At 41.9% G+C, this 12062-nt stretch overlaps 1 protein-coding gene across 6 annotated transcripts in view; it reads left to right on the forward strand.

Annotated features, from left to right (window-relative positions):
- The window catches only part of dym (dymeclin), a 438871-nt gene that overhangs the window by 176923 nt on the left and 249886 nt on the right, over positions 1 to 12062 (forward strand). For all 6 annotated transcript variants that reach the window (XM_059649745.1, XM_059649765.1, XM_048533408.2 and 3 more), the window contains exon 12: positions 10580 to 10693. In XM_059649745.1, the coding sequence (XP_059505728.1) occupies positions 10580 to 10693 (114 nt within the window). The remainder of the gene's footprint in view (positions 1 to 10579; positions 10694 to 12062) is intronic.

The following is a 12062-nucleotide window of genomic DNA, read 5'->3' on the forward strand; positions in this document are numbered from 1 at the left end:
AAACTTTATTGGATGATCAGGAAGCTACAATGTAAATCAGACTAAAATGTTCGGCAATATTCGTACAGACTTTTCTAAGGAGATTTTTTATGTGATGCTATTTTAATATGAGTTAAATTAGTATTGATGCACTAACTGAACAACCTTGTAATGCAATTAAGCTAACATGTATAAATCTGAGGTGCATACTTATGATGTTCATGCATGATTCCAGTTTTGTACAGGGTGAGCTGACTTCTGCGTCTGACATCCGTTGCCCCTTGGCTAGAGCGATGGCATAAAGAAAACAAATAAATGAAAGACAGAAAGATTTGCATATAAATGGCTTTCCTAACCGCAACCCATGACAAAGCACATGACAACTGTTGTATTAGAATTTGTAATCTCTGGAATTTATGAAGAGCAGCAGCCAAATTGCACATAGGAAAAGACATTCCCCAACTTTATTTTTTCTGTTCATTTGTGAGATGTGGGTGTCGCTGGCTGGCCAGTATTTCTTGCACATCCCTAGTTGCCCTTGAGAAGGTGGTGGGAAGCTGCCTTCTTGAACTGCTGCAGTCCACCAGCTGTAATATGACCCACAATGCCATTAGGGAATTCCACGAAGGGAATGGGACGGAATTCCAGGATTTTGACCCAGCGACAGTGAATGAACAGTGATATATTCCCAAGCCAGGATGATGAATGGATTGGAGGTGAACTTGGAGGTTGTGGTGTTCCCATACGTCTGCTGCCCTTGTCCTTCTAGATGGAGTGGTTGTGGGTGTGGAAGGTGCTATCTCATGATCTTTGGTGAATTTCTGCAATGCATCTTGTAGCTAGTGCACACTGCTACTGAATGTCAGTGGTAGAGGGAGTGAATGTTTGTGGATATAGTGCCAGTCAAACAGGCTGCTTAGTCCTGAATGGTGTCAAGCTTCTTGAGTGTTGTTGGGGCTACATTCATTCAGGAAAATGGGGAGTATTCTATCACACTCCTGGCTTGTACCTTGTAGATGGTGGACAGGTTTTGAGGAATTGGCAGATGAGTTACTCATCCCGGTATTCCTAGCTTCTGATCTGCTCTTGTAGCTGCTGTGTTTGTGTGACGAGTCCAGTTGAGTTTCTGGTCAATGATAACCCACAGATGTTGATAGTGGAGGATTCAGTGATGGTAACACCATTGAATGTCAAGGGGTGATGGCTAGATTGTCTCTTATTGGTGATCATCATAGCCTGGCATTTGTGTAGTGTGAATGTCACTTGCCACTTGTCAGCCTAAGCCTGGATATTGTCCAGATCTTGTTGCACTAGCCCAGGGACTGCTTCAGTATCTGAGGAGTCACGAATGGTGTGGAAAATTGTGCAATCATTGGCGAGCATCGCTACTTCTGACTTTGTGACGGAGGCAAGGTCATTGATGAAGCAGGTGTAGATGTTTGGGCCTAGGACACTACCCTGAGGAACTCCTGCAGTGATATCCTGGACATGATATGATTGACCTCCAACAACCATGACTATCTACCTATGTGTCAGGTATGATGACAACCACCGGAGAGTTTGCCCCCAATACTCATTGATTATAGTTTTACTTGGGACCCTTGATATCACATTTGGTCGAATGCAGCCTTGATACCAAGGGCTGTCACTCTCACTTCAATTCTAGAATTCAGCTCTTTTGTCTGTTTTTAAACCAAGGCTATAATGAGGTCAGGAGCTTAGTGGCTCTGGCAGACCCCAAACTGGGCATCACTGAGCAGGTTATTGCTGAGCAGGTTCGGCTTGATATTACTGTTGGTGACACCTTCCATCACTGTACTGCTGACCGAGAATAGACTGATGGGGCGATAATTGGCCAGGTTGGATTTGACCTGCTTTTTGTGTACAGGACATACTTGGGCTACTTCCACATTGTCAGGTAGATACCGGTGTTGTAACTGTACTGCAGCAGCTTGGTTAGGGGAGCGGCAAGCTCTGGAGCACGAGTCTTCAGTATGATTGGCAGAATGTTGTCAGGGCCCATTGCCTTTACAGTATCCCGTGCCTGCAACCTTTTCTAGATATTATGTGGAATGAATCAAATTGGCTGAAGACTGGTATCTGTAATGCTGGGGACCATTGGAGGAGGCCGAGATGGATCATCAACTCGGCACTTCTGGCTAAAGATTGCTGCGAATGCCTTATCTTCTGCACTGGTGTGCTGACCTATTCCATCATTGTGGATAGGCATATTTGTGGAGCCGCCTCCTCCAGTGAGTTGTTTAAGTGTCCAGCAGCATTCCCAACTGGATGTGGCAGGACTGCAGAGTTTAGATCTGATTTATTGGTTGTGGGATTGCTTAGCTCTGTCAATCACTTGCTGCTTTTGCTGTTTGGCATGCAAATAGTCTTGTTTGGCTTCACCAGGTTGAAACCTCCTTCAGGTATGCCTGGTGGAGCTCTTGGCATGCCCGTCTGCACTCTCCATTGAACCAGGGTTGATCCCCTGGTTTGATGGTAATGGTTGAGTGGTGGATACGCCAGGCCACAAGGATACAGATTGTGCTGGAATACAATTCTGCTGCTGTTGATAGCCCATAGTGCCTCAAGGATGAGCTGCTGGATCTGTGTGAAATCTGTCCCATTTAGCATGGTGATAGTGCCACACAACATGCTGCAAGTTATTCTTAACGTGAAGGCGGGACTTCATCTTCATAAGGACTATATGATGGTCTCTCTTATCGATACCGTCATGGACAGATGCACCACAGCTGGCAGATTGGTGAGGCTGAGATCAAGTATGTTTTTCCCTCCTGTTCGTTCCCTCATCACCTGCCACAGACCCAGCCTAGCAGCGGTGTCTTTTAGGAGCCGACCAACAGTACTAATGCTGCTGACCCAGTCTTGGTGGTGGACATTGAAATCACCCATCCAGAGCACATTTTGTGCCCTTGCCATCCTCCGTGCTTCCTCTAAGCGTTATTCAAAATTGAGGAATACCGATTCGTTAGCTGAGGGAGGACGGTATGTGGTGATCAGCAGGAGGTTTCCCTGCCCATGTTTAACCTGAAGCCATGAGAGTTCATGGGCTCCAAAGTCAATGTTGAGGACTCCTACAGTAACACTCTTCCAACTGTATACCACTGTGCCGTCACCTCCTGCTGTGTCTGCCCAGCAGGTGTGACAAGACATATCCAGGGATGGTGATGGTAGTGTGTTTTATAGTCATACTTACAGAATCATTCCCTACAATGTCAGGTTGTTGCTTAACTAGCCTGTGAGACAGTTCTCCCAATTTTGGCATTAGCCCCTCGATGTTAATAAAGAAGCCTTTGCAGGGTTGACTGGGTTGTTTCTACCATAATCTTTTCTGGTGCCTAGGTCAATGCCAGGTGATCCATCCGGTTTTATTTCTTTTAGACCTTGTAGTGATTGGTACAATTAATTGGCCTGCTAGTTTATTTCAGAGGGCAATTGAGAGTCAACCACATTAAGATTGCATTTATCAGGGCGGCGCAGTAGCTCAATGGTTAGCACTGCTGCCTCACAGCATCAAGGATTTGGGTTTGATTCTACCCTCTGGTAATTGTCTGTGTGATGTTTGCACATTCTCTTACCTGTCCTTAATCCATCTTTAAGTGGACAAAAGCAACTTATTGACTACCTACTAATTAGCTTCAAAGCTGATAGCATTTGTGCTTCAGGCTCTTATGGGGAAGGTCTGGGGCAGATGGACCTCCTGCTGGAAATGCTTGGTTGCTTCATGTGAAGTACCACTCATCTCTATCTGGGAGTCCATCTTTGCCCTGCCATAGACTGCTGGCCAACATATTAACAAAAGCTGGAAGCCAAATTGACCACTTGCTTAGAATACTGAGTAGAACACCTCCAAGTGTGGACCTACACAGGCTAAGTATTGGTCATAAGCAGCTAATTGCTACCAAGTTGCTTGTCACTTTGGCCCCTTCCCCAGAGCTTGTCACAAATATGCAAAGAAAGCTCGCAACAATTTTTCTGGGATGAAAGGTGCCACTGGATTGCTGCTGAGGTATTGAGTCTATCATTTAGGAAAGGTGGTCAAGCATCTTTATGACTCCACAGCCAGATAACAACATTCTGCCTTCAGATCCTGGAGCAAGACATTTATAGTGAGCCTCCACCAAGGTGGTGCAGCCTGATGACGTACTACTTCTGTCAGGTGATTGGTGTCCTGTTTATGGAGTGGATGAGCCCTCAGACCTCCTTTAAGGAATTGTCTGTCTTTTATTTGGCTTGATCAAGGTTTCAGAGATGGCCATCTTGTGCCAGACGTCCTTCTCATGGGGCTGGCAGCCGCCACAATGGCAATCTTTGCTCAGTGATGAGGTTTAGATAGTTAGTAGAAGAAAGAGTTCAGAATACTGGAATGACCAGACTTAGAGGTGTCTGATGGCAGAGGTGTGGGCTGAATGATACCTGTGCAATTAGCTATTAGGACATCAATGAGTGTTCTGTACGTTGCCAAAGCCATCCAGACCCTAAGGACTATGGTACTCATCCCCTGAAAGCACAGAGGGTCGAGGCGTCTCAAGCTTCCAGATTTGCTGTTGCCTGACTGTCTAGCATTTGACGTTGGTATCGGATAGCAAATCAACCCTCAGAATCCTGTGGCTCACAATTTGGTGAAATTACCTTTGTTCCCTTTAAAGTAGCATGGAGTGGTTTCTTGTATGGACAGCTGCTGCACAGTCTCCACTCCCTTGCCTTTATCCTGGCAGGATATGTTGCACTCTCTGTGGCAGAGATTCTCAGTGACAGTCTCCTTGCAGATGTGCCCTCCCTCTTTTTACATAGTTTATGTGGTTTGATGAAAACAGTTTACCTTTATTTCAATTGCTTTCATTCACAGTACCTATTTAGTTTTCTAAAAGGGTTGCTTTTAAAATTTTGGTTGCTGTTAAATCCCACATTCTTGATCTATAGGTGTCCCTAGCAAAGGGAGTTGGACAACTTAATGGATCTCTTTCTGGGCCTAACCAAGATGGCACGCATTGTGCTGTGGAAGGGCTCACAGTACATGACTGTCTGCCCCTTCTCTACAGTTACGTTTCTACTTGGGTGTTCCTGAAGAAAGAGCAAGCATGTAGTGCCACTGACCTGGTAGGATCCTCCAGAGAACAGTTGTCTCTGTAAAGACTGAAGTGCATCGTCACTGCCAGAGATGATATTTTGATACAAAAACAGAAATTGTTGGAAAATCTCAGCAGGTCTGGCAGCATCTGTGGAGAGGAATCAGACTTCATATTTCAGATTGAGTAACCTTTCCTCAGAACATTTTGATAAGTTTCTGTTACTGTTCTGCAAGTTTCTGTTCACTGTTTAATTTCTCTGTGAGCAACGGCAGTCTAACTGTTTAATGTTTAAGAGTAAAAGGGCCTTTCCCTCATACATAAACGTAAGCCTGATTCAATGTGTCGTCATACTGGCCATTTCCTTAGTCATGTGGAAATATCGTAGGTTTCATTGTTGCCATTAGCTTATAAGTATCATCTCCAGAGAGAAGTTTGTAAGGGTTTATAAACCAATTGATTTGTCGTACAGAATTTAAACAGATTAAAACAGAACATGAAATCAAAGCCTCATGATATGAGGAAGGGTCACTCAACATGAAATGTTAACTGCGATTTCTGTCCACAGATGCTGCCAGACCTGCTGAGCTTTTCCAGCAATTTCTGTTTTTGTTTCTGATTTACAGCATCTGCAGTTCTTCCGGTTTTTATGAAGTCACAGGTTTTTTTATCTTGCACCCAACGGCACTGAGATACAAGAAATCAATTTTAGAAAAGAAACAACAATTTACACAACAATGGAAGAGGGTGCAGTTTTGTAGAAATATAGTTGAAATGGAGATGCAATAAGAACTGTTAACTGATGAAGTTTAATTGCAGGGTAGTTTTGAAGTGTTCTAGCTCAACATCAGGATTATTTGGTCAGTAAATAGGTAGGAGGTGGGTAATGGGGAGGCGATGGCCTAGTGACATTATCTCTAGACTATTGATCTAGAACCTCAGTATACACTCGAGTTTAGAAGGATGAGAGGAAATCTGATTGAGACGTACAAGATTATTAAGGGATTGGACACTCTGGAGGCAGGAAGCATGTTTCCACTACTGGGTGAGTCCAGAACCAGAGGACAGTTTAAAATAAGGGGTAGGCCATTTAAAACAGAGCTGAGGAAAAACTTCTTCACCCAGAGAGTGGTGGACAAATGGGATGCTCTGCCCCAGAAGGCAGTGGAGGCCAAGTCTCTGGATACTTTCAAGAAAGAGATGGATAGAGCTCTGACAGATAGTGGGTTATGGGGATAAGGCAGGAACAGGATACTGATTGTGGATGATCGGCCATGATCATAATGAATGGTGGTGCTGGCTCAAAGGGCTAAATGGCCTAATCCTGCACCTATTGTCTATTGTCTGGCCTACAGTATGGCTCCAGATCCACAACAATGTGGTTGACTCTTAAACTGCCTTCTGGGCACTTAGTGATGGAGCATAAATGCTGGCCTAGCTAGTGATGTCCTCATCCTGTGAAAGATTTCAAGAAAGGATTCCTGGCCTCTGATCTGCTAGTCCAGTTCCGTTTCTGGTCAGTGGGTAACCCCCTGAATTTTACTTGTGGGGGATTCAGTAACGGTAACACCATTGCATGTGAAAGGGCAATGGTTAGAGATGGTTTGAGAAGGTTACTGTGAGACATGTGTGGTGTAAACATTACTGGCCACTTGTTAACCCAAGCCTGAATATTGTTCAGGTCTTGCTGTATTAGGACATGGACTGCTTCAGTAACTGATGAGTAGTGAATGGTGCTGAACACTGAAATCATTGACAAACATCCCCAGTTCTGCCCTTATGATGACGGAGGGCCACTGATGAAGTTGCTGACGATGATTGGGCTTAGGACACTACCTTGAGGAACTCCTGCAGAAATTTCTTGGAGCTGAGATGACTAGCTTCCAACAAACATAACCATGGTCCATGCGAATGCTTTAGCCTTGCATTTTGGACTGATATGCTGGAACCCCATTATTGCAGATGGGGATGTTTGTGTAGCCTCTTCCCCCAGTGAGTTGTTTAATTGTCTATCATCATTCATGACGGTGGCAGGACTGCAGAGATTTGATCTGGTTATTGGCTGTAGAATTGTTTATCTCTGCTTATCACTTGCAGCTTATGCTGTTTGATATGACAAAGTTGAAATTTTGAGTCTAAGGTGACTTCAGCAATATCAGACTCAAAGCGCTTCTCTCTCCATAGATGCTGCTGAGTTTCTCTATCACTTTTTGTTTTTATTTTAGTTTTCCAACATGCGCAGAATTTTGCTGTTACCTTCACCATCAAAACAGTGTTTACTGTAGTACCTTTGTAAGGTTCCTCCAACAGCACTTTCCAAACCTGTGACCTTTACTGTCCAGAAGCACAAGGGCAGCAGATGCAAGAGAACACCACCACGTACAAGCTCCCCATCAAGCTGCATACCATCCTGATATGGAACTATGTTGCAATTCATTTTCAATTGCTGGGTCAAAATGCTCGATCTTTCTTCCTAACAGTACTGTGGATCAAAGGAGCACCTTACCATTTTTCAGGGCATTTGGGGATTTACAATGAATGCTAGCCTAGTAAGTGATGCCCACATCTCAACAGATTAAAAAGTTAAGATCCTGGGACAGTGTCACAGGCCCGAGTGTCTTTAACTTGATAGCTTCAGCAATGAAGTTTCTTCAACCATAAGATGGGAATCAGTGATTGCTGATGATTTCATAGTGATCTGATCAATTCATCACAATCTAGAGAATGAATCATTCTGTGCCTATGTACAACAAGACATTTAAGCTTGGGCTGTTAAAAACCAAGCTTCCTTTATCTCACACAAGTGCCAAGTAATTGCTATTTTCAATAGGTGAGAATGTACTGCGCTTTAATGTTCTATGTTCCCTTGGTAATATAGTTGAATACCATGTACATATCAGGTTCCCTATTAAACTAAAATGTACATGGCAAAGCACATAAATGATGTGGTGACTAGAGCAAATCAAAGATTGAGTGCAGCAAGTGATTTCATCTCCTGACTGCCCAAAGCCTGTCCATCTACAAGGCACAAGTCATGAGTGTGATGGAATACTTTTCATTTTCCTGGATGACTGCAACTCAAACATCATTTGAAGCTGAACACCATCCAAGGGTCAATGATGTGCTGGCCTGACACCCCAATTATTAATTAAAAAATCGATCCCTGTACCATTGGTCCAGTGTCTGCAAGTTACACTGCAGTAGCTCACCAAGGTTTCAACAGCCCTGAAGAAAAGCTCAGCACACACATGGAAACAGCAATACCTCAATCCTGTTGCACAAGTTGTGCACAATCCTGATTTTGAAGTAAAATTACTTTTTTTCATCATTACTAGATCAAAATCCTAGACCATTACCCTTAATAACACAGTGGGAATATCTTTGCCACACAGAATGAAATTGTTCAAGAACATGACACATCATCTTCCTCTTATTGCTAACAACTGTCTAGTCATTTATAACAAATCGTAATTGTGATGTGAATGCCACTATGGAAAGATTGTGCTTAGTTTTAATAACAAGACATATTGTGCAGGTCTGTGCGAAGGACAGCTATCCTGGAAAAATACTGGTCTAATGTAAGAGAGATAATGGGAACTGCAGATGCTGGAGATTCCAAGATAATAAAATGTGAGGCTGGATGAACACAGCAGGCCAAGCAGCATCTCAGGAGCACAAAAGCCGACGTCGGCTTTTGTGCTCCTGAGATGCTGCTTGGCCTGCTGTGTTCATCCAGCCTCACATTTTATGGTCTAATGTAAGTGTGCTTTCACAAGAAAAAGGAAGGAAGGGCAGAACTAGTTAGCAGGTCAAAGCCATGACACAGTGGAGAAAATAACTTTTACAATTGATTTAATTTTCCATCTGTATTGTTTTATGGAACCCACAAATGGTACATCTGTTTGGATGAGTTGACTGAGTGTTATAGTTGTCTAAATGGAGCAATCTAGACATCAACTGCGAAGCCTGTTCCAGGGATGCCTAACCTGAAGAAGTTACCCTGCTCCCTCCGGACAAACCTCAGGGAATTTCTCTCCCACTGCAACACTCTTGTACCGCTCCCCCTGTCTTCTCCTCTATCCATCTTCGATCCGCCTCCCTGTCTCTCCCTATTTCAGAACCCTCTCCCCACCCCCCTTTTCTGATGAAGGGTCTAGGCCCGAATCATCAGATTTTGTGTTCCTAAGATGCTGCTTGGTCTGCTGTGTTCATCCAGCTCCACACTTTATTATCAACAGTTATGATTTGATCTGTTGACTGAGAACAGATTCAGTTTTTTGTTTACCTGTTGGCTGTGTCCAAATGTTCATTTTTAAATGGAACAACTGTGCCCATCGTTATATTGATGTCAGTCAAGACAGGAAAGATAAAGTTAGGTTATGCACGGGTAAATCTGTCCAAATTCATAAACGACAACAAAACAGACATGTTCTTTTTGTCTTCCAGTATAAAAATGAAATTGAGTTTGAGGTATAAATTTGAGGATTATCTGCATTTTAATAACATAATCAACATGGATTCAGAAGAATAAGGTCTTACTTGACCTTCCTCCATCGATAATGGATAATTATTAGAAAACATATAAAACTTTCAATAATATATCGCCACAAATGTTATTAGATAACCTTAAGTTTGTTCTGGTTTACACAAAACCTTTGCCAAGGTTGGAAAGTGATGGCTGGAAGATTACTGTATTGAGAGTACTAAGTGAGGTACCCCTGAATTTGAAGTTGAGACCACTTCCTCCTTTTTATTTACTTAAGTGAATCTGAATTTAGAAATTCAAAACAAAGAGGTCATATTTTCAGATCATAGCGATCTAGAGGAAGCAATGCTTTTACAGGACGCTGAGTGAATTAAATGTATATAATTGATTTGAAAAAGTCTTGAATTTATTGCAGGTAAATGTGCATCACAATTCCAAGAATGTTGCTGAAATGGCTAAAGATGAAACGAAAGATTTTTGGAGCACAGCATCATCGAAATGAACTGAATGTTGAACCTTTGTACCATTTTCCATATTGTAATGTTTTCAGCTAAAGTGGCAAGGCTATGCTCTATTTCAGTATGCAGCTTAATAATGTAGATTAGAAATGAGATGGAACACTTAACCGATGTGGATTTTGCGCTCAGTTCTTTATGTTGTCAGCTACAGCACTGTACCTTCCATGTTTGTTTCAACTGGAAATTTATTGATGTGTACCAGGGTAATATATTACATCTGCAGTTTGGTTTTATTTTGGTTTTGTTACATTCATTGCTAGCACACCTGAGGTGTCTTTCAGGTTATACATTAATTTGAAAAACAAAATCAATTTAGAGAGAATGTTGTAGCCTTGATATTGTAGATAATGGTGAAAGATTGCATGCTATGATTAAAGTACCAGTGTTTTTTAAATGTAATTGTGCCTTTTTGTTTTCTTTTGAAATTATTGTTTACACTGGCTAGCTGGCGTTGAATAGCTTTGCATGTTATGTATGAAAAATTGTTTTCTACTCTTTCCTCTCCATAGATACTAAAGAATATTACTTGGTACGCTGAGCGTGTCCTGACAGAAATCTCATTAGGAAGTCTTCTAGTTCTTGTGGTGATACGAACTGTGCAGTACAATATGACCAGAACCAGGGTGAGGACTTTTTAATTTGTGATTTAAATCCCTGGTCCCACTCATTTCTTCCATAGCACTTCTGATCTATAATATAAAGACAATGGAATGTTAAATTCCTGTTGACTAAGTTATACTGGAGCTTTGATTTAACAAATTATGCAGACTAAAACAAAATATATGAAGATTAATCTGATTAACATAACTAAAATACTGTTGTATCTAAGTGCAGTAAAAATTGAAGTAATGTGTTCAAAACATAAAAAAAATTAAAATTTTGTTTCATGTTCTTGGTTTTTTTTGTTTCCTTTGTACTCCTTTCATCAAATTAATGATTTGTGCGCAGGTATGATGCAAACAAAGGCTATTTCTGTTATCTCATCCAAGTGTGAATTCTTTGAGTGTGAACAATATTGATACATCTTCTATAACAGTGCATAGTTGGTATTTATTCATTCGTGCTACTCAGAATTACAGAATTGTTACAGTGCCGAAGGCAACCATTAGGTCCATTCAGTCTGTGTTATTTCACCAAATGTGAATTCAGAGAGCACCATCCCCATATCTTTTCCCTGTAACTCTGTACATTTTTGCTTTTAAGATAATAATCACTTCTGTCTTGAATACCTGAATTTTAAACCTGCCTCCACCACGTGGACCATCACAGTTCTGTGATTTCCTTGTTTGCCAGATGCTGGATGCATGTCCATACAATAAAACCAAAATAAAGTTTGTGCCTCCAGTGGTATCAGAGCAGAGGTGTTTGTGTCTGGAAGAAAAAGCAAACCTGCACTTCAGTCACACAAAGGAGATACGTGATACTTGTACCCAAGTTATCCATTGTGAGTCAGAAATGTTGTGGAGAAGAGTATAGTAGTGTAGTAAAGGCAGCACTATAGAAAACATTTTAATTGGTAGAAGGTCAATTTCAATGGTATGACAACTGATCTGCCCCAGGAAAACTAGATTTACGATACAGTATGAGCAGAAAAAACTGTAACTGAGCAACCCCTGGCCTAAGACAGGATGGTGCAAGATATGCCACAATGATAACAGTCGAGGTGTACTTTGAGTGCAGTGAGACCAAGTATTTGAATGTTGAAATTTGATACAGCACGGAGAAAGGATTGATTGTTCTGGCCTTTTGCAAAAGAAGAGTTGCCCAAGCTGCTGCGTGGAGTAGAGTGGATGCTCCTGGAGGCAGCAAGACCCAAGACCTAGAGTCTAGAGGCATTAAGTATATCTACAGCTAGGTAATTAATAAGTTTTAAGTCTTTTTCCCTCTACGCAGGGATTGTGAAGAAACGCTGTAACATGACTATGGATAATCATTGAGTGGTATTCTAACCTTGAAACCTAGATGATTAATTACAGACCAAATCAAGATGGC

Source organism: Stegostoma tigrinum, chromosome 1, assembly GCF_030684315.1.
Source record: "Stegostoma tigrinum isolate sSteTig4 chromosome 1, sSteTig4.hap1, whole genome shotgun sequence".
NCBI lineage: Eukaryota > Metazoa > Chordata > Chondrichthyes > Orectolobiformes > Stegostomatidae > Stegostoma > Stegostoma tigrinum.